At 40.5% G+C, this 23,925-nt stretch overlaps 1 protein-coding gene across 3 annotated transcripts in view; it reads right to left on the reverse strand.

The window, feature by feature from the left end:
- SUCO (SUN domain containing ossification factor) overlaps window positions 1–23,925 on the reverse strand; it is an 84,306-nt gene that overhangs the window by 44,190 nt on the left and 16,191 nt on the right. For all 3 annotated transcript variants that reach the window (XM_048860519.2, XM_048860521.2, XM_048860518.2), the window contains exons 2-6: window positions 10,004–10,109; window positions 6,942–7,052; window positions 5,269–5,414; window positions 603–743; window positions 243–393 (exon numbers count right to left, since the gene is read on the reverse strand). In XM_048860519.2, the coding sequence (XP_048716476.2) occupies window positions 243–393; window positions 603–743; window positions 5,269–5,414; window positions 6,942–7,052; window positions 10,004–10,109 (655 nt within the window). The remainder of the gene's footprint in view (window positions 1–242; window positions 394–602; window positions 744–5,268; window positions 5,415–6,941; window positions 7,053–10,003; window positions 10,110–23,925) is intronic.

The following is a 23,925-nucleotide window of genomic DNA, read 5'->3' on the forward strand; positions in this document are numbered from 1 at the left end:
TACAGATCAATCCCCCAAATGAAGGGAACACTAATTCTTAAAGCAAGAGAGAAATGAAAACCTGATACTTAAAACCGAAAAAAAGCAAGGGGGGAAATGAGTTTTTGAAGAAATCTTTGAGGCAATGTACATATCAAAGCAGAGGAAAAGGCAAAAAGATAAGTTTACAATTTAAACACAACTCCTGGATAGTTTCTTAATTCTGTGTGTCCTGCCAGAATATTTCAAGTTATATTACATACCTCCCTTTTCAAGTTATCTGAAGCATTCAAAGCAGATTTCGCCTTCTCTGGCCCATTTTCAGTTGCTGCAACCTTTGACTCAAAGTCAGATTTAGTCATCTTTCCCTTGCCATGTGAAGAAGAGATGTTCTCTATATGCTGACCCACAAGGCTGAAAAATACACAAGAATATTAGAAGCCATAACAAACACATTAAGCAGTTTTATAATCTTCATATAACATTTAATATATACTGCATATGAACTTGCACATGAACAATGGATATAGAAGCAAGCAGAGCAGGTGAATGACCATGTTGCAAAGCCAGCATAGCAAAAGACATTGAAGTTATTTAGGCTCACAACCTACTTCAATACTCACCTCTCTGGTGGACTGACAAAAGAGGAAGGCTCACTCTGAGGGTCAGCCTCAAGTGTCCCACCAATATCACAGTCAGGTTCTGACTGCTCAGCTTCACTAGAGCTGACTACAGGGATATCAGCACGGGAATTTTCTATTGCACTGAAGGGAAAGAAATAACATGCTTTTTACCCTTCTGATATTAGAAGTACCCTGCTAATCAAAGAGGTAAGTTAATGAAGCTATTTTGATAGAGAAAAAGAGAGAACACATATATACGGTACCATGGAAATGTCAGTCATGGATCTTGTAAGTGGATGAAGAAAAATATGTAATGTTATGCCACTACTTTGGAAGTGTACTGCTCACATCAAGGATGATCTATTTCCCATCTCTATTCCATTTGCCATTGTACAAGTAGCAGCACACAACATCTGTCTTATAGACGGCCCAGTCCCCCACTCTCAAAAGTCTCCATTAAGACATCTTAACACTCTTGCAGTAGTGAATTTTCCATTACTATTACAAAATAAAGAGGGAAACTCTCTCTTCTGTCCAAACTTTGCTTGGGCTGGAGGAAAGGGCGCTGTAACAAGCTCATTTGTGAGATTCTCAGGGTGAGCCTTAACCAACACAACTTGGAGCTGCCTGACTGGCTGCAAGTTGCACCACTGATATGGTCTATGAAGAATCCTACACATCAAAGGGGAAATGTACAGCTGAACAGAGCACTGTCATGCCTCTTATGCCAGGAGGGGGTGGCATGAAAAGACACAGGGCCTGGCAGCAGCACCACATGTGTGCTAGCAGGCCATTCCCCTATACTAGGGGAATTCTCTGCTGACCAAATGATGCTGCATTACAGCCCCTTTGTGCCACTGTGTAAAGGGGCCACAACTGTGCTAAAGAATCTGTCCTTGTGTCTTGATTATTTCCTTTCCAGAAAATTTGAACTTGCTAGGTCAATAAAAGGCCATGGCTGCCTTTCATCAGAGTTGAAGCAGAAAAAAAAAAATGGAGAGAGAAGAGGGAACAAATGAATTTTTGACTGGTTCCTTTTTGCCTACATTCATACAGGGTAAGAGTACACAATGGTCTATAACAAGGGTCCTCAAACTTGGGGTTGGGACCCTTCAGGGGATCGCAAAGTTATTACATGGGAGGTCAAAAGCTGTCAGCCTCCACCACAAACTCCGCTTTGCCTCCAGCATTTATAATGGAGTTAAATATATAAACAAGTGTTTTTAATTTATATTGGGGGGGGGTCACACAAAATTAGCAGAGCCGTGCAGGCGTGCATACTGCACTCAGGGTTGTGGCCATAGGCGGGCCTGGAAGATGGCTGCTGGGGGACAAGGCTCCTCTCTCCCAGCCCAGGTGCTGTTACAGGGAGAGATGGCTGCGGGGAGTCCTCTCTCCCTGATGCAAACCCGGGGCAGCCTGCACCTAAAACTCCTCATCCCCAGCCCTACCCCCAGAGCCCTCACCCTCTTTACCCCAACCCTCTACCCCAACCCTGAGCCCTCCCCGCCAAACACACACACACGGAACCCCTCGGCCCCACATCACCTCCATATTGGTGTACATAAAATTAATTCCACAATGGATGGGAAAAATTAGAGGGAACATTATCTATAAGGGTGATAAATCAGAACTAAGAAAAGCCTTTGCTCTGCCTCTCATATCTCAGCACTAGCAATCTTCACTTGAGGCAATACAAACATTGTCACACCAATATGCTGACACTGGGCTGCAAAATGCTGTAGGAATAGGAAACAAACATTTAAGGAACTAATTTTGGCACCTTTCAAATGGAAATGCTAAATGGGAGAAAAAACCCAGACATTCAAAAACTTATTCTTGATCATGCAGCAAAGGGATCTGTCTATCCCTGCGAGTACAAAAGGAGGACTACTTATTATCCTGTTTAAGAGACTGATTTTACCAGACAGGTTCATTTAGGATTAGTGTTAAATATGAATCTTGAAAACCAGTGGTTATAATTACCAGTTATTCTGTCCATTAAATTAATAGCTATTTCCTTTAAACCCCTTTCGGTGGCAGAGCTAGGTGAATCATGCCTTTGCATTAAACCTCAAATTCAGATGCCAACGTGTAAAAGCTAACTTGAACGTATTAATATTAAATTGCTCTGCACATTCTTGACCCTACAAGACCAAGATGATGAATGAACAGGAACAATGTGAATATGAATAATCAGTAATTCAATAAAATATGGTGCAACTATTAACTGAAAAAATCTTAGGGTATACCTTAACTTTAGCAGCCACAATGAGAATTTTTTTTCACAGAAGATATACAGGTGTAGTTTACATATATGAAAGAGTAGCACGAACACTAGGCACATGTACTTTGTTCTGTTTAGTCATTTACAAATGTAAATTGTTAAAAAAAACTACTACAAAATATGTGCACATCATTAGTTCACACTGAGCGCTAACTGAAACTCAAGTCAGAAAATAAAGTTTATATAACCATAAAATCTCTCCTCTTAGTCAGATGGCAACTGATTTTTCTGAAAGGTGTCTTTGGGCAGAGATGAATCATGAGCCGTTTCAGGTCCAAAAGGAACAACTCTTAAGTTATTACAGAGTAAAAACAGGAGTTTAGATGGAATGAGTCAGGTATGTTTGTGGTGGTTCTAATGTCTCATACTAACAGAGAAGGCAGCTAAACAGGAAGTTCACAACTCAATGCTCACAACAACAAAATAAGATAGCTATACAACTTTTTCTTTAACATCTTGGACTATAAAAGTGTTTGTTAAACTTCCATATGTTGTCTATGATTGAACACATGCTTCTTAAAAGCATCTATATAGAAAGAAATTAAAATAGTCATTTTCTGTTGATTAAAAAGATTTCTAAGTGTAAAGAAACATTCACCTTCTCTTGTCACCCTGTTCCTTCTTCCCTTATTTATTCACGGAAGCCAATCCAAACCATTTGAAAATCATGAATCAGGCCCCATAATATCATTGACTAGCCCTAAAAATCACGATTTTAAAAACCATGTGTTTTAAATTTGCCTTCTCGTTTCAGCCTTTAGAGCTCACTTTTTCCAGCTTTTCCCCAGCCATGAGGGCTAGAAATGTTTTTAATGAAAGGTGAAAGTCTCATGAAGTTATACGACTCCATGAACTAAGGGGTTAAGAAGCCCACTAGGAGTGCTGCCAGCTCTTGTGATTTTTACCAGGAGTCTCTAACATCACTGGCATAGAAGAATATCAGTGAATGCATCAGGATGCATAGGGCAATTAAGGGACAAAAACTGCAATGGAGGCATTTGGGTTTAGGATGGAGCATATGCTCTGAAACTCCACGAGGGGGGTGGGTCTCAGAGCCTGGGCTCCAGCCTGAGCTCCAGTAGCTACACTGCAATTTGTAGCCCCACTGCAATTTGTAGCCCCACAGCCCGAATCAATCAACCCAGGCTCTGAGACTCAGTGCTGGGGCTTTTTTATTGCAGTGCAGACGTATCCTCGGACTTTAAATTTTTTTTAACTGATTACATTTAATGAGTCCAATTTATTCTGATTTTTCTTTAATCTGTCAATTTAATGATAGTGAGTCAGGCTTAATTTGTTCGGTTCTGCCTAAGTACTGCAGCAGAGATTTTTCAGCAAAATGATTAGCTGAGCATTGTTTTAAGACCCTGATGTGTCTGTGGGGACTGAGGGAACTTTGCAAGAGAAGCCTAAATTCTTATGCTAGGGCTTGGTGCTCTGGAATTTTACAGAACTTGAATTCTATAGCGACCTTCAACTTTTTCTTGTTATTTTCCTGCATGTTGTGTCGTTATAGAGTGGGCAGCAGAGTGATCCCTCTATGTCCCAGGAATGCCCTTTGAAGAGACTGCTTCAGAGCCACGCAGCCACTGATAACCTAGACTATGATCCACTGGGATCATAAGCAGTACAGGTACTGCTGAATTCTTTTAAAAGAAGATGTTTTGAGATCCCATTTAAGCGGGGAAAAAAAGTCTCCTGCTGTCAGAACAGAGAGTTTAGGACAGCCCTGTTGCTGCTGCCTGGGAATAACAGAATTCTTAGAGACTTATCTCCTTAAGGGAAACACTATAGCCCAGCAGGGAAACAGTTCTGGTGCTACCCCTGCCCTATTTTCTGGCAAAGCCTATTTGTGAGGGCTAGCAGCCTTTAACAGGGAACAGATAAAGACATGTATTTTTCAGATATACTATGCAGTGTATATCGAATACAGTTAGCAAGCTTGCTATTGTGAAATGAAAAAAATATTTCAGTTCTCAGTACATATCACTGGTTTGATAATCAATATTGACACTTCAGGCAAACAGTGCAGGACAGGTACACTGCAGAAGTGGTACAGTCTATTGGAGTAGCCTTGCTATCATAAATCAGTATGTAGCAAAAATAGTAAGAGTGTGGTAGGCTGAAGTTTGCATAATAGCAACAATAGTTTCCGCCACTGTAAATCAATGAGTACGCTGTTGCCATGGAGATTTTGAAGAACTGATTAAATACTTTCAGGTGGCATTTTCTAACAAAAACATATAGCAAGCAAAATCCCAAGACCTACACATTATTACAACCAATTCCTCATGCCTAAAAATTTAGAAGGGCCTCCTATTTGGGGAAATACTATTTATTGCAATAAAGACCAAAATGGTAACAAAATAAAAGGCTTACTCAGGCTGCGAGACTGGAGAGATCTCTGAGGTAGATGAACTGGAAATGTTTTCAATGCTTGCAGCTACGCTAGAAGAAGCTTCATTTAAGTCTACTGAAGGTAGTGTCTCAACCTGAGGCAGACTTAATTCACCCATTTCTGTAGTCTGTTTAAAATATTAGAAATCAGTGCAAAATTTGAATGACTTCTGATAAGTGAGATGTAATGTACATTTCTCCTGTATTTACATAAAAACAGACATCTGAATTACTGATCTCTTCGAAAACCGAATACACACACACGAAAGTGAGAATCTGACACCATAAAGGAACATTGCATGCTTTCATTCATAAGCAACATACGTGATACTAAATGCTACTTTGGGACATGTTTGCAACTTTTGTTTTATACCCAACAATACAATTGGGAAATTTTTCCTATTAATGCTATATTTCTAAAAATTGTAACATTTCCCCAAACCAAGAACGTATACCACTTTTTTTTAAACTAATAATGCCATTACAAAAATAAATAAATGTTTAAGCAACGGAATTAAATTATATTGGAACAGGAAAATGTTTAAGGTCTCACATTAAGAGCAAAAATAATTTATACTACCTAATGCTTTCATCTCAAGGTTTCAACACATTTTACAAACATTAACCTTGACAACATCCCAGTTGAGATGTAAGTATTTTAGATGCATTTTTCATACAGGAAAATAAACAAAATGAGGTTCAAACAAATAGCTTACCATTGGTTTTAACTCCTAGTCTTCTATTTTAGCTACCCGATCACATTGACTACACCATGCAAAACTATATAAACTGCAGAATACATTTGCAGATGTGCCTGTGGTAAGTGCAAAACAGACCAGAGTATTTCCTTCAGGAATGGAAAGTACTCTTAACCAAGGGCCCCTACTCATCAGTTGGATTAGCTTGCGTCATTACACTAAACACAAAAAGGCTGGGAAGGATTTATGATGGAATTATATCTATAACCTGAAATGCAGAGTTAAATATGTTAGCATACTTTGTCTTTTGACCCCTAGACAGTATGGGGTATATTTTAACAGAAATCAAATAACTTCTCTCTAAACTTTAATTTTTATACGAAGTTCTCAAAGTACATTATTATGCACAATCCTGCACTCTCCATTGAAATGCAGCCACCTTAAAGATGGAATGTAAGAGCGGTTTAGAAAATGAAGAATACTGCATTTAGGTAGGCAAAAAGTACTACAGATTCATAGATTTCAAGGCCAGAAGGGACCAGCACAATCATCTAGTCTGAGCTGCTACATAACACAGGCAATAGAATACTACCAAGTGGCTCCTGTTTCTAGCCAAACAAGTAGTTATGTGTTTGAGCAGCTTATAGAAAGACATCCAATCTTGATTTAAAAGCTTCTAGTGATGGAGAATCCACCACATGCTTGGTAAGTTGTGCAATCGTCAATTACCCTCACTGTTAAACATTATACGTGCTGGAATTTAATAATAAAATGTGTTGGTCCTTGGGTTTTTTTCCCCATATGAAAAGTGACACCTCCAGCAGCTCTGTGCCCAATATCTCCATGCAAGTAAAATGCAATATAAATAGTTATAAAACCTTGAAACAAAAGTGAAAAGCTCAAACCCATTAAATGTTTGAAAAATGCACCAAATGAAAAATGAATGAAAAAGCTTGCCTGGCGATCTTTTGTGCAGTCATCAAGTAAATCAGTTTCTCTAGGATAACTGTGTATATTTGAGTCCACATGTTCTAAAGACTCCATTCCAATGGGTCTGCCTGTTTCCTCCTAGTACATTACAAAGTAAAGAAACAATTGGATAATAAATATTCATACCATGCTTGAATTTAAACCGTGTTCTACTAAAAACACTTTCCCACTATTGATCTTGATGCAAACCTTGGAGTATTTTACCTTTCTAGACCTGAATAACCAACAAAAGAATAGCTGAGTTATGGAACATCTGAAGACATGTCTTACACACTAATGTATATAAGCTAAATGCTCTTAAATCGTTGTCTGTACAAGAAAAGTCACACCAGTTTAAATAATTTTAGTTCAATTAAGGGGTTTGCACTAAAAGAAACACAAACCAATTTAACATTTCCTTAAGACCTGGTGTACACTTAAGATTTAGGTTGACACAGCTACAGCACTCAGGGCTATGAAAAATTCACATCTGAGTACTGTAACCATGCCAACCTAATCCTGGCGTAGATCCAGCCAGGTTGCCCGAAGAATGCTTCTGTTGATCTAGCTACTGTCACTTAGGGAGTGGTGTTCCTACAGTGATGGAAAAACCCTATTTGCTGCTGTAGGCTGCATTTACACTATGGAGTTATGCCGGCACAGCTATGGTGCCACAGACATGCCGCTATAATGTGGCCTAAATCTGTTTAGCTTAATTTGACTCAAGATAAACAGTCTTAACAGTTCTTAAATCTATGTAAGTGTGTCTGTTAGAGGTTTATGTCAGTTCAACTAGATAGATTTAAACTGCTATAACTTCTCATACAGAAAATAATTTAGGGACTGTATATGCGGGAAGCTACACTCTTGGCTGGATCAGCGAAGGATATCTGAGAAATTGTTTACCTATAGTTGCAGTTCTTTGAAATATAGTCTGTATATATTCACAAGCTTGAGAAATGCATGCCTTCATTGTATATGCCCACTTGAAAAATCAGTGGTTCTGAAGGCTAAACATGCTAAATGTCTGAATACACAAGGAGAAGCAAGGCTATATAATGAACTGTAGCTCCTAACTAACTAACCCTCAGTTGGTTAAGACAGACTCCAAAAAAGGAGGAAAGCAAGCATGGATCTGCATATGAAATTAATCTTGCACACTTTCAGGTAAGTGACCTCTCTTTCATGTATTAGCCGCTCAGATCCCCACTCTTGAAAGATTAACTAGCAGAAATTCCTCTAAAAGGAGGGTTAGTCAAACGCTGCAAGATTGCCCTCCTGAATTGAGGAGTTCTGAAGACCCAGTCAAGAGTAATATGGTAAAGAATCAACAACTCTAAATTGCATCTTCATACACAGAGTCATTTCTAAAACAAGCTACAAAAGATACTTTGGATCTGGTGGAATGAATTTAATCTCTAGGTTTAAATTGTAGACATCTGCTTCTGAAATAAATCAGCATTCTAAGGGAATAAGGGTGAAGGTGGTTATCAGAAAATCAGTACAAAGTGTACAAGGGTGGTTTCACAAACTCAAGCCCCACTACAGATCACTTGGCTCCTTCTTTGAGTACTGTGCGCATATTACATTAGCCATAAAATCAAACTGGGGCATGAAGGGTTAGGGACAAGTCCCATTTTTTATGATTGTGTAGTTTTGTTCATTTTAAACTTTATCTTGTATTCTTCTAGCTGAGGTCATCAGAACTGCAAGGTTGTGCACAGAGTGGATAAAAAACCAATGATTTAAAAGAAAATCGGATTTTTTTGAGAAAATGCTTTTTGAGGAAAAAACCTATCTAAAAATAGTTTTAATTAAGATACATTATAGCTCAAAGATATCTCATCATGGATAGGGATTATAAATTCTAATTCTATAGTATGAGACAGTATATTCATGTAATGTTTACGAAAAGTTTTGTAAATAAGCTCCAATAGTACATGGGTTAGAGAGACCCAATTTTATGGGGTTCCACAGGCTTCTGTATAGATTTAGGTTAATCTACACAATGGGACTCAGTGCTCAGTCTAGCAGATAGCATCAGAGATGTTTAGTTTTGCAGTTCTCAAACTAGATGCGTCTCCCCAGAGGTAACATGCTTGTTAACAGCAAAAATGTTTTTAAATAAATAAATATATAGAGGTGAGAAATAACAGACCTCAACTCTATTGTCCCTCTGCAAATTTGCGTACACAGAGTTAATCCCTTACCTCTCCCTAAAAGTGCAAAGTTTCAGAAAACTCAATGAATAGCAGATTGTTGGGGGCAGAATAGATCTGGACAAGAAGTCTGGAGATAAATGTGAGACTCGAGGGACATATAATATTTTAACAAAACAAGCATATGTTTGCTGTTGAAGAAAAAAATCCAGAATACTTAAAGTTGTTGTGGTAGTTAAATAAAAACAATTTAAATGTCTGTCTGGTGATGTTCTCCTCCTAATACAGCATGGCAAGAAAAATCTTCCAAATATTAATGATTAACCTGTTGAACTGGAGATAGTTCACCTCCCACTGACTTCATAAATATCTGCTTCAATTACCTTTGGTAAATGAAATCAAACAAGCATTCATTTTCTGATACAGCTGTAAAACTTATCTGAAAAGTTTTCAAAATAAATCATTGTTTAAAAATGTACAGTGTGTACATTCTAAAAATGAAACCTACATCTATCTCTGAGTTGTGAAGAATATGTTTTCACAACCAACAAGAATGCACTTTTATGTAGAAAACAATGCTTAAAGCGAGTCTTCCTGACTAGTGATTTAAATCAAATCCACCCTGATTGTGCATCACTTAGAGCACAAGCTGGCAAAACTACAGTGAGCCTGGACATTGCATGATCTAAGAGACAGGGACACGGTGGAAGTTAAAAAAGAAGATTTTCTAGATGACTAGCCCTAGGACCTTAGTTAATTGGAGCATTCAGTACATATTTTTTAAAATCACTGATTGAGAACCAATCTTAAAATGAGGACCACCACTAGCTTTGCAATTAGTCATGTGATATTAAGCCCATCTACTGAAAAATATGCAAACCTCCACTGTACCTTTTCGTGGATGTTCTCATCCTCATTTGCCAGGGCATAGTTATCTGGAGAGTACTGTGATGTAGATGAAGGGCTCTCGTTACAAAAAACATGCCAGCTGGGAAGCCTGTTAAACAAAACACAGACAAAACAGGAACTAAAAATTCAAGTCTCATTTTAAATACATACATTAATACACAGATTATTTCACTCAACCTTATTTTTGTTTGTTCCTATAAAGTACCTGGATATATTAAAAAAGCCCAACACTTTGTTAGGCTAACGATGATCCTTTGCAAGCAGTGCTAGGAATCTCACTTCAGTTTTACGAACTAATCTCATAGCAGGATGGACTGGGAAGTTAGCTCTGAAATATACTTGTACTTTTTACTGACTGATTTGTAATTAAGAAGTGTAGTCTATATAGGCCAAAATTCACTCATTTCTTGTGCAGTGCCATCAGTGTGCTTAGTGGCTCAGGGTGTTCTATTCATCTTAGAAATAGACAATGCTTGGGCATGTGGGATATTACATTCTAAACTAGACTGACAATAGCCAAAGTCTAAGTTTCCCCCAAGCCATTGGCCCATCGGGCTGAAACAGTTAATTTCATAGCCAACAGTACACAAGGGAGTGATGTGGCCAGTATCATGTCCGACCACCTTTGACTGCCCCAACCTAATGGATCAGGTATCCACTCTGCAGCTGGGTAAACTGGAGGTGGCTTTTCAGTATGAGATTGAGTAACACTCGAACCCACGACCTTCAGGATTGTAGTCAAGGGATGTGGCATTGACAGACGCAATCTCACAGTAGTACAGAGTACTACTTGCCCGCACAGAACATGCAGAATTTTTCTGATCAAGAGATACAAAGCCTCTCATTAGAAAGTTCAGATTTTTTTATAAGTAGTTCTCAAAAGAACATTTTAGTTTATTATCTGTAACTTACTTTGTCAGAATGGTAAATCCAGTGATTACGGGCACTGTGCAGTAGGGGACTCCTACCCACCTGGCTATAAAGGCATCTGATATTTTTTAATACTTCACAGAAAAATACTCCCTTAGCACACCAACTGCATGATATCACAGCCTAAGGAGATGCCTCCAGAGCTGAACACCGGAAAACAAAAAGCACAGAATGGAAGTTGACAAGATACTGACTAGCTATCATTAAAAGGATACATGCCTCTCTAAAATTTGAGATTTCTTTACCTTTTAGTCACAGGTCAGAAACCAAAGTTTTCTCCGTTGCCTATGCACAGATCAACTGACGATACTGTACCCTTGGGCAGTAGCAAACAGTAACGAGCAATAAAGATAACTACCATACCTAAAAACAGGCTCTGTTGTCCCATACAAACTGAAAATATAAACAAACGTATTTAAAGTATATATTGTAAGTTGAGAGCAAACTGAAGGATGCTAACAAAGCTCTGTCAGGTAAAGAAAAGCCCAAGTTTTATAGTGCTTCGTGAACAAATATATGGTAAACCAGATAGTAGCTTTACATATGTGCTTGTATACGGCTTTTTTTTTTTCGGGGGGTGGGGGGATGGCGGTTCATGAGGGAGTTGCACCTTTGGCTCCTTCAGGAGGAATTTTGTTAGTTGAGGATATGATCAATAGCTGTTCTGATCCAAGTAGATAAAGAAAATTTGATGTGCCTTTCGTGCTATATTTCCTAGATGTAGAAATGCAAATTGCCCTTTAACTTGCTTGGTAAAGAAAGATATTTAGGCTTGGATACCAAAAGATAGATATGATTTGGTTTACACAAAATTCTATATTTATTTGAGGGACAAACTCAGGAGCTAGATGGAGAACCTATTAGCTCAGAAAGAATTGAGGCACTCAAAGGTGAAAGTGGCTATATAAATGCCTAAACAGAGTGAAAAATGTTCTGAAGTGGTACGGGGAATGAGAGCTGCCTGGAGACCAAGCAGGGCCTTAAAGCAATATGTAATGGCAGCTCAGTTTCCATGTTATAATAGAAATGTCTTTTTAAAAAGTTGGCTAACATTGTTTCAAATGATTTTTTAAAACAGCACTTTTTTAGAATATTAGTTTTATTAAACAGTTTATACTCCCAATGATACCTCTTACTTCAGTGAAAATGAAAAGTCCAATTACGCCACTAGAAAGTAAAAGTTTATTTTGGACTATTTTCTGAAATGTACATTAAATAACTGTCAAGTAACACACTGAAACACATCATGCTGTACTTCAACTACAACTTATACTTCAGTTTCCAAACAAACAATTTCCTCTAATTATTCTAGTATCATCGACTTTGTATACTCCAAACAAAAAAGTTAATTCTAAATGAGCATGCTGGTAGACAATGTGACAGGTTCGGTCACAGAGATCCCCTTGGGATTGTCACCTGATGTGCTGAAATTACCTCTGAGCCCATTTTCCCTGCCAGCTTGGGACTTCAGAACCTGCCTTATTGAGCTGGACACACTAGCCTGCTGCAACACAGACCCAGGGTCTGGGCCACGCCCCCAAAGCTGCAGACTAAGTAAAAACAGCTCAGCAGGTTACCTGTCTCCAGCACCCAGACATCCAAATCCCAATGGGATCCAAACCCCAAATAAATCCGTTTTACTCTGTATAAAGTTTATACAAGGTAAATTCGTAAATTGTTTGCCCTCTATATGAACTACTGCAACTAGATATACTTTTTATCTATGTAAAAGTCCAATCCTCCTTTGAAATTTGCTAAACTGGTGGACTCAATGACATCCTGTGGCAATGAATTCTACAGACAGACAAGGAAATGTGTCTACGCAATGGGTAATTAGTTTTCTATTTGCTGCCCTCAATTTCATTGAATCCCTCCCCCTTATTCTTGGGGTGAGAGGGAGAGAATGGAAGATCACTTATAACTCCTCTATACTATATTCATTACTGTAAGGTGAGCAGCAAGTGATCCCTATATTTAGGTTGCCTAACACTCTCCATTATAAAAGATTTTTGTGATCTTTGACAAACCTTCACACCTCTACTGTTTGTTCTTTGACTTACTGAATTTTTTTTTTTTTCTGTGACAGAAGCTGCTATCACCACTATCACTTTTCTTCCCCTTGCATTCCTAAGGAAAAATGTTGGCATGGTGTCAGAATAATAGACATTCAAAGGCAGGGGTGGGCAAACTTTTGGCCCAAGGGCCACATCGGGGTTGCGAAACTGTATGGAGGGCTGGGTAGGAAAGGCTGTGCCTCCCACCCCCTATCCGCCCCCTCCCCACTTCCTACCCCCTGACTGCCCCCCTCAGAACTCCCAACCCATCCAACCCACCCTGCTCCTTGTCCCCTGACCAACCCAGGACCCCACCCCCTATCCAACCCCCCGTGCTCCCCATCCCTTGACTGCCCTGACCCCTATCCACATCCCCGCCCCCAGACAGGCCCCCCAAGGACTCCCACGCCTATCCAACCTCCCCCGTTCCCCATCCCCTGACTGCCCCCCCCCGGGACTCCTGCCCCTTATCCAACCCCCCCGCTCTCCGCCCCCTTACCATGCTGCTCAGAGGAGCAGCAGGAGCTCACAGCCCCACTGCAGCCAGCCACGCCGCCCGCACTACCCAGCGGGCCAGAGCACTGGTGGCATGGCACGGTTAGGCTGCGGGGGAGGGGCCAGGGGCTAGCCTCCCCAGCTGGGAGCTCAGGGGCCAGACAGGACAGTCCCGCGGCTCTAGTTTGCCCATCTCTATTCTAAGGCCAGGCTCACCTTACCGCCAAAGCAGTAGCAGACATTGTACTGCCATAGTAGATGTGTGTGCATGGTGGGAGAGAGGGAGAACTGGGCCAGGTTAGAATCTCGCACCCAATCACATCCAAAACCCAGCAGTCTGTTCGCACCACCACCACCTCTGGGGAATAACCTTCCCTTCCTGCCAGCTAATTCAGTTAGTTCTTTAGCTCTAACCATGGTAATCTGCGCTGCAAAAATGAAGGTTCAGGATTCAAACTCTGCTTATGATGCGTTAACAGAGGGTTGTGACATTTGCACCTAACAGTTTGTTTTGTCCTATAAAAAAGGAAGTTACATATATAAACGTTACGTTTTTTAAACGGCAAAGTCAAAAGATAGGGAATGCAAGATTTACAGTTGCCCACACAAACTTTGTTCTGACTCCTTATGTACATAAATTATAATACAGACTTAATTACACAATCATATTCTTTCCACAGGACCCTTGCATCATTCAAGGGAGAAGAATTAAAGCTGCACTATACATCTGGCATTTCACAACCTGTTTGATTTTTCAACCTCCAATTGTTTTAATCTGTTAATCAAGTCCCTTCCTATTTCTTCTCTTTTTTGAGGTAAGCACTCAATACATTTTCTCCCAGGATCCTAATCACTGTTGCCCTTCTCTGAACCCCCTCCAATTCTGCCACATCCTTTCTGTGATGGGTTGACCAGTACTTCACCCAATACACTAGGTAAGGGTGAACTACTGATCTGTATAATCATTCTGTATTTTCCATCTCATTCCTTATACATCAACAGAGTTTGCTTTTTTGATTGCAGATGCAGATTGAGCTGAAGTCTTCTGTGAACTGTCAGAATGAAAAGCAGCAATTTTCCTACTATAGTTGTGGCCTATGTCTCTTAAAATAGGGTGTAGTAATAAAAGTAGTGTCCATGATGGCTTGTGCTTAACAAAATAGACAAATCATAGCAATGTAAATGCATTACTCCTTGGGGAATTCTGCAACAAAAAAATAAAAATTCTGCACATTAAATTTAAAGATTCTGCATATTTTGTTAAAACAAAAATATAATCACACCAGTTTCAATTATTTTTGGTCATTTATTTCAAAATACCTGTCAGCAAGTATGTCTGTAACAATATATACCACAAAAAAGATTGAGGAAATGTTTTTTGACAAATAGGGTCGTCAAAAATAGACGTTACTAATAGAGTCGTTACTAGGCATATTAATATAGAACTCTGAGTAATAATTCATTTAAACTACAATACTTGCACCCCCTCAGAACCAGTGCAAAGGCTTGAAAGAGTCAGGGGTAACGGAGGAGCTGAGGGAGAGGGAAGTAAATTGTTGGGAAGGAGTCTGGGTGTGAACTTGGAGGGTTGTTGAGTATGAGTGGGGAAGTATGGAACAGTGTTTTGTTTTTTTATTATGGGGGGGAGGGGGGAGGAGAAGGGATTGTTAGGGATATTCCCCCATACAGACCCTGGCTGATCCCTAGCCTCTCCCATTCAGTCAGTCACATCTGTCCATGTTCCCATGTGTCCCTCCACCCCCACTCAGACACCCACTTCCTCCCATCCCTTTATGGCTCTGTACCTATGTGGCTCTGTACCCACACCCACCCACTCCCCTGTCCCTATGTAGCTCTGCACCCTTCCCCCATCACGATGTCGCCTTGTGGCACCACTCCCATTCAGCTCCTGTCCCAGGCTGTCCTCCCCCACTAGCCCTTATGAGCCCATCTGACCCCCACAGCATGCCATGCTGTCTGTCTCCCCATAGTCCCTGTCTCCTGACCTGGCCTGATAGGTGCTGCGAATACAGCAGACTCTTTCCCTTCCTTATCTTGCTGGGAGCAGCTGCTGTGGTCTATCACCCCAGTGCCCTCTGGTGGGCAAAAGGTGGAACTGCAGCAACATTTCGGCAGAAGCTTTTTTCTGCGCAAATAAAAATAAAGATGTGCCTGGCTCGTTAATTATGCACACAATAGCGCAGAATTCCCCCAGGAGTACTGCATCTATGGAACAGATTTTTCATAATGTGCAATCAGCTTTACTAACCAGGGCTGGACATTTTAGTTCCTAAGCTAAGCAGCTCGATTTCACTTCTCATGAAAAAACAAATCACAACCTACTTTTTCCCCCCCTCCACAAGAGGTAGGGGAGAATTTAAAAAACAAAAACAAAATCACCACATGTACATAAGCCACGGCTTTGACCTCCGTAAGCTAGAGAAGCTAAAAACCAGAGAAAGGTGAATATAAATGGGTGACAACCAACAGAACAAGTTTTACAAAAACATTTTCATGTGGTTTGAAATGATTACGATTCTGTGGTTGAGGATTAAGTTTATTCTAAAAATAGTACTAAAACCTTCAACACCACAATAGACAAGAGTAAATAACACAAGTGGTGTTTAAAGTAATTTACAGAAACAAAGATCGAAAAGAAACGATTCAGAAAATATTTATGTTCCTAACTATTGCTTAACTCTATACAATCACCTCTGCAGTTTTGACATTTCAGTTCTATTATCACCACCACAATATTATAATTCAGGCACATCAAACAGGCAGAATCATTCTTCTAATTTGAAATTCAGAGTCATCTTGCCTTCATGTTGCAGATATTCCCTACTTCCAATCTTCCCCCCCCCCCCCCCAAGAATCCAAAGAAGACCACCTAAAAAGACACGCAGAAGAGTGTTTTCAAATGGGGCAGCTATTTTACCCTCCTCTAGTCTCTAGCCCCTTCTTGGCACATCTTCATCTGTTACCTTTCTCCTCCTACCCAAAATTCTAACCTATACCTCTCTATAAAAACTCTAATTTTAAGCATCCATTCAAAAACAGGGTCAAGTAAAGTCTGCAGCCTGCTGATTTGGTACAATATGCCACTAAACCAGGGGTGGGCAAACTTTTTGGCCCGAGGGCCACATTGAGATTGCAAAATGGGGGTTGACTCCGCAAACAGCCTGGCCCCTGCCTCCTATCCACCCCCTCCCACTTCCCGCCCCTTGACCGCCCCCCTCAGAACCCCCAACCCATCCAACCCCCCGCTCCTTGTCCCCTGCCCCAACTGCCCCCCCCCAGGACCCCACCCCCTATCCAACCCTCCCTTGCTCCCTTTCCCCTGACTGCCCCAACCTGTAGCCACACCCCTGCCCCCTGACAGGCCCCCCGACCCACTCCTTGTCCCCTGACCGCCCCCTCCCAGGACCCCCCGTCCCTAACTGCCTCCCTAGGATCCAACCCCCTATCCAAGCCCCCGCTCCCTGTCTCCTGACCGCCCCCCCCCCAAACCTCCATCCCATCCTACCGCCCGACTACCCCCCGGGACCTCCTGCCCCTTATCCAACCCCTCCTCCTCCCATCCCCTTACCATGCTGCTCAGAGTGGCAGAACAGGCTTATTGGAAAGTCTGGGAGGTGGGCGGGCACAAGCCGCACTGCCCGTGCAGATGCAGTGGAGGAGGGACAGCGGGGGAGGGGGCGGGGGCTAGCCTCCGCGGCCGGGAGCTCAGGGACCGGGCAGGATGGTCCGTGGGCCGGATGTGGCCTGTGGGCCGTAGTTTGCCCACCTCTGCACTAAATAATGCTCGTATAAAGAAAACCAAGCAGATATTTCTAAACACTGGTTAACAGATGTTAGACTTGGAGACAGAGTATATTTGGCATATAATCTTATACTGAGAGTCACCTTCTGTTCTAGTAATCAGTGGCAAAATTTTATAGAATCCATTTGTGCAGGGAGTTAATTGTTTTGTTTGACCAAAAGGGAATCTTGCCCTTTTTTAACATGCTAACTCGTATAATATTTGCAGCTCTACCAGTCCAAGATACAGCAAACCCATTTAAGTAGTTCCTTAATGCAAATGCCTCTTCAAATGTTAGTAATTCCTTTGCCTCAGGCCAAACATGCCACACTATTGTTTATTATGTATCAGTGTGCAGATAGCATCAAACATATATTTCCACACTGATCGAGGAGTAACAAAATATACCTTGTACTTGAGTGAGAATAGCTAAAACAACTACCAGTCTTTTTCAGAATATCTGGACATTAAGGCTTTCTAGTCAATATTAAGATTTTATCATTCCCTGTCCTTGTTATTATATATTTCTCTTTTGGCATTAAGATTTACCCCCTCTCTCTGAATAAGTCACTGTTTCTAAGAGTCTCCGACCTTGCAGAAATTTTTATATGACAATTCAAGTTTGCTACGGATGGTTCAATGACGACAGCAACAGAAACTATTTAAATCTGATAAAGAACAATGTGGCATTTTCACTGGTATATTTCTACACATGACTTTCCTGGATGCCCCACTGGATTCCTAAGGTTAAGAAGAGATACAAGTCCAAGTCTTGGCTGCTAGCCCAAGCTTACAAGATGAAAACTTTACCCTTCATATGATAGGCATGTGCTGTTCTCCTTTACTGAAGGGGAAGGAAAAAAACATCTGCTCACCACTTCTGAATAAAATAGTACGTGTGATATTATGATTTAGCAGTGTTCCACTGACAACCAGGCATCCATAACAAACCAAGCTGTATTAGAAGGTTATGATTGTAAAATCTGAGTGACTTTGAAACTGATGCTGATCTAGTAGACTGTCCAGTTTTGTTTTTTTAAACGTAGCTCTAAATAAGTTCCGCATTGTTTAAAGTCATTTAAAAGGTAGCAGTTATTCTTGATGCAGAAGACTATTATCTGAAGACACTATTAGAATAATAGTAGTTTTTGGTCAAGGACCAAAAACTGAGTTAGCACCAAGTGAGTAGCCAGTGAAAGAGCGAATTAGACAAGTTAGCCAAAAGTAAATTGAACCCCTGTAAACATAACTATCTGATGGCATCCATGATGGCACATGGAGATTCATCTGGTACATTATACTACAGGGACCTCCTCGGCGAAGAAAACCAGAACTGCTTTTTAAGGGATATTTTCTTATGCCAATAAATTATGATATCTACCCATAAAACATGAACCACCACACCTTGTTCCAGACAAATTTTTTCCACTTTCCCCATAATAAAATGGCTTCATTTTTGGAGGCATATCAGATTGGGAACTTAAAGCATGAACTTGTTCAACACAATTTAAAATCAGACCTATGTTCAGGGGCAACTCCAAGCAGTGGGCAATGAAGCACAGAGTATAATCAAGGATAGCTATCAGAAAACGCTTATTTCCAGGGTCTTCCCACCTACTAGATAAAGGCATAAGCCCCTAAACTTCGCATCAGTTCAACCTAAACCCACCCAGTGTTAAGGATGATGAGATAGGTTTTGAAAAAACACCAAATATCAGGTAGGCACCTAACTGCCACTGGTGTTTTCAAAAATCTGTCCCATAGTCAGTGTCAGTTGAGGTTTTAAGAGGTTTGAGGTTTTAAGAAAAACATCCTTGAAGGTCATAATAAAATAAATAAAAGGCTCCAGAGGTGATTCTGGCAATTGCAGGCCGGTAAGTCAGTACCAGGCAAATTGGTTGAAACCATAGTAAAGAATAGAATTATCAGACACAGACGAACACGATATGCTAGTGAAGAGTCATTGCTGCTTTTGTAAAAGGAAATTATGCCTCAAATCTATTAGAATACTTTGAGGGGGCCAGCAAACATTTGGGCTTGAGTGATCCAGTGGATATAGTGTACTTAGACATTCAGAAAGCCTTTGACAAGGTCCTTCACCAAAGGCTCTTAAGAAAAGTTCTCCAGTCATGGGAGAAGAGAGAAGGTCCTCTCATGTATCAGTAACTGGTTAAAAGACAAGAAACAAAGGGAATAAATGGTCAGTTTTCACACTGGAGAGGCGCAAATAGCACGGTTCCCCATGGACCTGTATTGGAAGCAGTCCTGTTCAAAACTCACAAATAATCTGGACAAATGGGTAAATGGTGAGATGGCAAAGTTTGCAGACAGTAAGTATTCAAGTAGTTTTGTAAGTCCAAAGTTGACTGTGAAGAGTTAATGGGATCTCATAAAACTGGATGACTGAGCAACAAAATGGCAGATGAAACTGAATGTTGACAAATGCTAAGTAATGGCATACTGGAAAACAATCCCAACTATACAAACAAAATGATGGGATCTAAATTATCTGTTACCACTCAAAGATCCTGGAGTCATTGTGGATAATTCTCTGAAAATAGCTGTTCAATGTGCAGCAACAGCCAAAAAAAAGCTACCAATATTAAACATTAGGAAAGGGATAAATAAGACTGTAAACATAATAAAGACACTAGATAAATCCATGGAACACCCACACCTTGAATACTGTGTACAGTTCTGGTCACCCCATACAAATATATATATTAGAATTGGAAAAAGTACAGAGAAGGGCAACTAAAATGATTAGAGGTATACAACAGTTTCCATATGAGGAGAGATTTAAAACACTGGGACTGTTCAGCTTAGAAAAGAGGACTAAAGGGGGGTATGATAGAGAAATATAAAATCATGAAGTGTGGAGAAAGTAAATGAGGAAGTGTTATTTACCCCTGCACGTAACACAAGAACCAGGGGTCACCCAATTAAATGAATAGGCAGCAGGTTTAAAACAAACAAAAGGAAGTACTTCTTCACACAATGCAGAGTCAACCTATGGCACTCATTGCCAGGGAATGCTGTGAAGGCCAAAAGCAGGGGCAGTCAACAGGTCGACCATGGGTTAAATCTAGATTGCCAGACGTTTTGAACAGACCCCAAAAATAATTTTATTTACTATCTATCATTATTGGGATTTTTTTATTATTATTATTTTTTCTGGAGTCTGGATCTTGACTAAACCTTGACCAAGAAATTCAGACACTGACAAAAAATAATTGACCACCCCTGGCCAAAAGAATAACTGGCTTCAAAAAATTAGTTCTTGGAGGATAGTCCACAAATGGCTATTAGCCAACATGGTCAGGGACACAAACCCATGCTCCTGCTGTTCCTAAACCAGGACTGGATAACGAGATGGATTGCTCAATAAATTGCCCTGTTCTGTTCATTCCCTATGAAGCATATAGCACCAGCCAATGTCAGAAGATAGGATTACTGGGCTAGACAGATCATTATTATGACCCAATATGGCCACTTATGTTCTTATTAGGCCCTTAAACTTTAGAAAGTCAGGAAAAACAGTTAAATTGGCAATTCTCTTGCAGTTTGTTTGCAATAACTATCAGCTCTCCCTGCTAGCATGCTTGAATTAAAAGGGCTATGGACTCCATACAAGATAGATGCAAAAAGATGTGCAAACAGAGAGTATGGATGCCATGGCTGCTCATAAGGCAATGGAGGAGAATCTGAAGGCCCCCTTAGACAACTCTTGAGCTTCCAGTCTACCAAAAAAATTAAAAAAGAAGGTTATCCCTCCATCCAATGAAGTTAATATCTTACTATGCTGGCAGCAGACCTGGACGAGATGAAGGAATGAAAAATTTTGGTCCCAATGAAAATTTGACCAACACATTTAGTTGCATATGGAATAGCTTTTAAATGTTGTCATATTCATAAGGGTTGTTGGTCTCAAGGAGGTTCAGGTGTTTTAAGAACATTAAACAGCTACGTGTGGTCTGGCTTTTGTGTGAAGTGAAGCTTCCTATTCCCATTGTAACAACCATCATAAAAGTCCTTTGAAATGTTTATCAAACACAAAAAGCAAAAAACAGTTAAAGCATTTGAAACATACAAGACAGACTTCAATTTCCATCTTCCCTCTGTAGAGTCTTTAAGGAGAAAATCTCGACAATCTTTTAGATGGTATTAAATGCCCTTGTTGGATGGCGGGGTCGGGAGGGAAGGGAGAGTTATCAACAGCAGCTCTGGATTAAAAAAAAAACAACAACAACAACAACAACAACAAAAAGCACAGAATCATATTTTAAAAAAAAAGTACTCAAAAAGGGGAAGAGAGGGGTAAGATGCTGCTGCTTCTGTCAATGAAGTCTGAAGTTTAGCTGCTGAAAAAAAAGTGTCACAGGGAACAAAATACCTTAGATACACTCAGATTTGCCAAAAGATTTGCCAAACTTTTGCCAAAAATCGGGATAAAACATAGTTTTTAAGCTTTCCTTCTTGGTTAGAGCAAAATATTTCAAAAGTAGATTGGTCCTGGCTGGCTAAAAAGCCTTGGAGAGAAAAAAAAACATTAGACATGTTCGCAAAAAGAAAAGGAGTACTTGTGGCACCTTAGAGACTAACCAATTTATTTGAGCATGAGCTTTCGTGAGCTACAGCTCACTTCATCGGATGCATACCGTGGAAACTGCAGCAGACTTTATATATACACAGAGAATATGAAACAATACCTCCTCCCACCCCACTGTCCTGCTGGTAATAGCTAGAATCCCTGTGCTCACATCCAAGGTGGCGTTCAGGTTTCAGCTGACTCAGTGGGGAGGGTGATGTCCTGATCAGACTAAAGGAGGAGAGGGAATCAAATGACCTCTTTCAGAGTCAGGAAGACAGTGTGATGGAAAACCCTGGGGTCCAGCTGGTGGTGGAGAGGGCAACAGCCAAGGTGATGGAGGTGGTTTGTGTTCCATGTCATGCATAAGACAGTCTTTTCCAGGCCCGCAAGTCCCCACAAAAGAAATCCCAAAAGGTTAATTTTGAAAGGATAATGTCCTATCAGATAGTGCCATCTGACATCCTCAACCTATTGCCATACAATTCTGTGACTTCACCAAAAGCCTTAAAATTATTAAATAGTTTTTAGTTTGAATTCATCTAGTTGGTATACTTTCACTACAGCTTGAATTTAGTTTTATGTAACATGACACAGTCACCTTGACCTATAAACATCTTTCACTCCGTTTCAACCCATGGTTCATGCTCAAACTGGCATTAATGGCCTTACCAGTGGACCCATGTGTGTCTGTGGACTCCGAGTAGTCCAACACAATCTTCTCCAGAGACTCTAGAACAAGGAAAAAACAGTCTTTCTTCCTTCATTTTGAAATAGTCCTAATCTGGAAGGAAGTGGAGTAAGATCGATCAATTCCAAGTTGAAGTGAGACTGATTCAGAGAGTTTGCCCTCCTCCAATGACAATGACTTGGAGTAATGTTTGCGATGATTAGTCAACTCCTCAGAAAAAGAGGCTATTTAGAGCTCTCTGCTTCTGATGTGGTCTTGGTAGAAAATGAGGACTAGGAGGATTAAGGTGTCTAAAAAGAAAGGAGAGATCACCACATCTGTTCGGAGCTTTATTCAGGGGTGAGGGATGGAGGAGAGGGGAACACAGGCTGGGTATCCTACGAAGTTTCTGGACATTAAGATTTTTGCCTGAGGAACTGGAAAAGATGGGTCCCTCAGAGTCAAAAACATTGCTTAAATATAGAATTACCTGGAACTTCATGGTTGAGTGGCAGACAGCACTTATTCAAAGGAGAAAATCCCTGGCTAAGCCCTGAAAAGAGTGACTAGGAAAGGCAGCAATCTAGATTTCTAACTTCTATAACAATCACAGAAGCAGATAGAGGGGGCAGAAGGAGTCTTACAAATTGGAGATTTCCTTACAATTTGACTCATCTGTTACTTGAATCTTGAAACCATGCACAGCTTGTTTAGCAGCGGCAGGAAATGGATATGGAAAAACTGTAAAGCCAAGTTCTGCTTTAAACTGGCCCCCAAAGGTCCACAAGCTACTACTACCAGCACCACTATTAGAGGTGAGAGTCTACAGGAGTGACGAACTAAGCAGGCCGAACAGAGGTCCACATGAGCTCAACATTCCATTTCAGTGTATTGAGAAGACACTAAATAGGGAAATTCTCTGGTTCCCCTCTAGTCCTGTCCAATGGACCATCTCTCTATTAAAGTTGTTTGGCAGAAGCAGAGGAGTGTCATAAAATTGTACCTGAAAAGGAGGCCCTCCTGAAAGACCTCTAAGGAATCTACATCTGCCTACACAGAGGCAGAAGACCGGGCTCTCAATGTGGTTGTAGCACTTCAAGTGTGCCAACAAAGAAAGACAGCAATCAATTTAAAAAATGTAAGAGGTACTCTGCTTACCTCTGAAGCATGGAACAAAGACAGTTACTCCCAGAGGAAAAAAAAGACCTCTGGTACTATAAATGGCCATTAGCATCATCCCATCTCACCCAAATACAATGAGACACAGCATTCTCTTATTCCTACAGAGGTGTTTTGGGTTTATCCACCCTTCATTTCTACCACACAATGGAGAAATGTTAAAGCTAACTTTTTGACTGACTAAAC

This window comes from Caretta caretta, chromosome 8 (assembly GCF_965140235.1).
Source record: "Caretta caretta isolate rCarCar2 chromosome 8, rCarCar1.hap1, whole genome shotgun sequence".
NCBI classification, from domain to species: Eukaryota; Metazoa; Chordata; order Testudines; family Cheloniidae; genus Caretta; species Caretta caretta.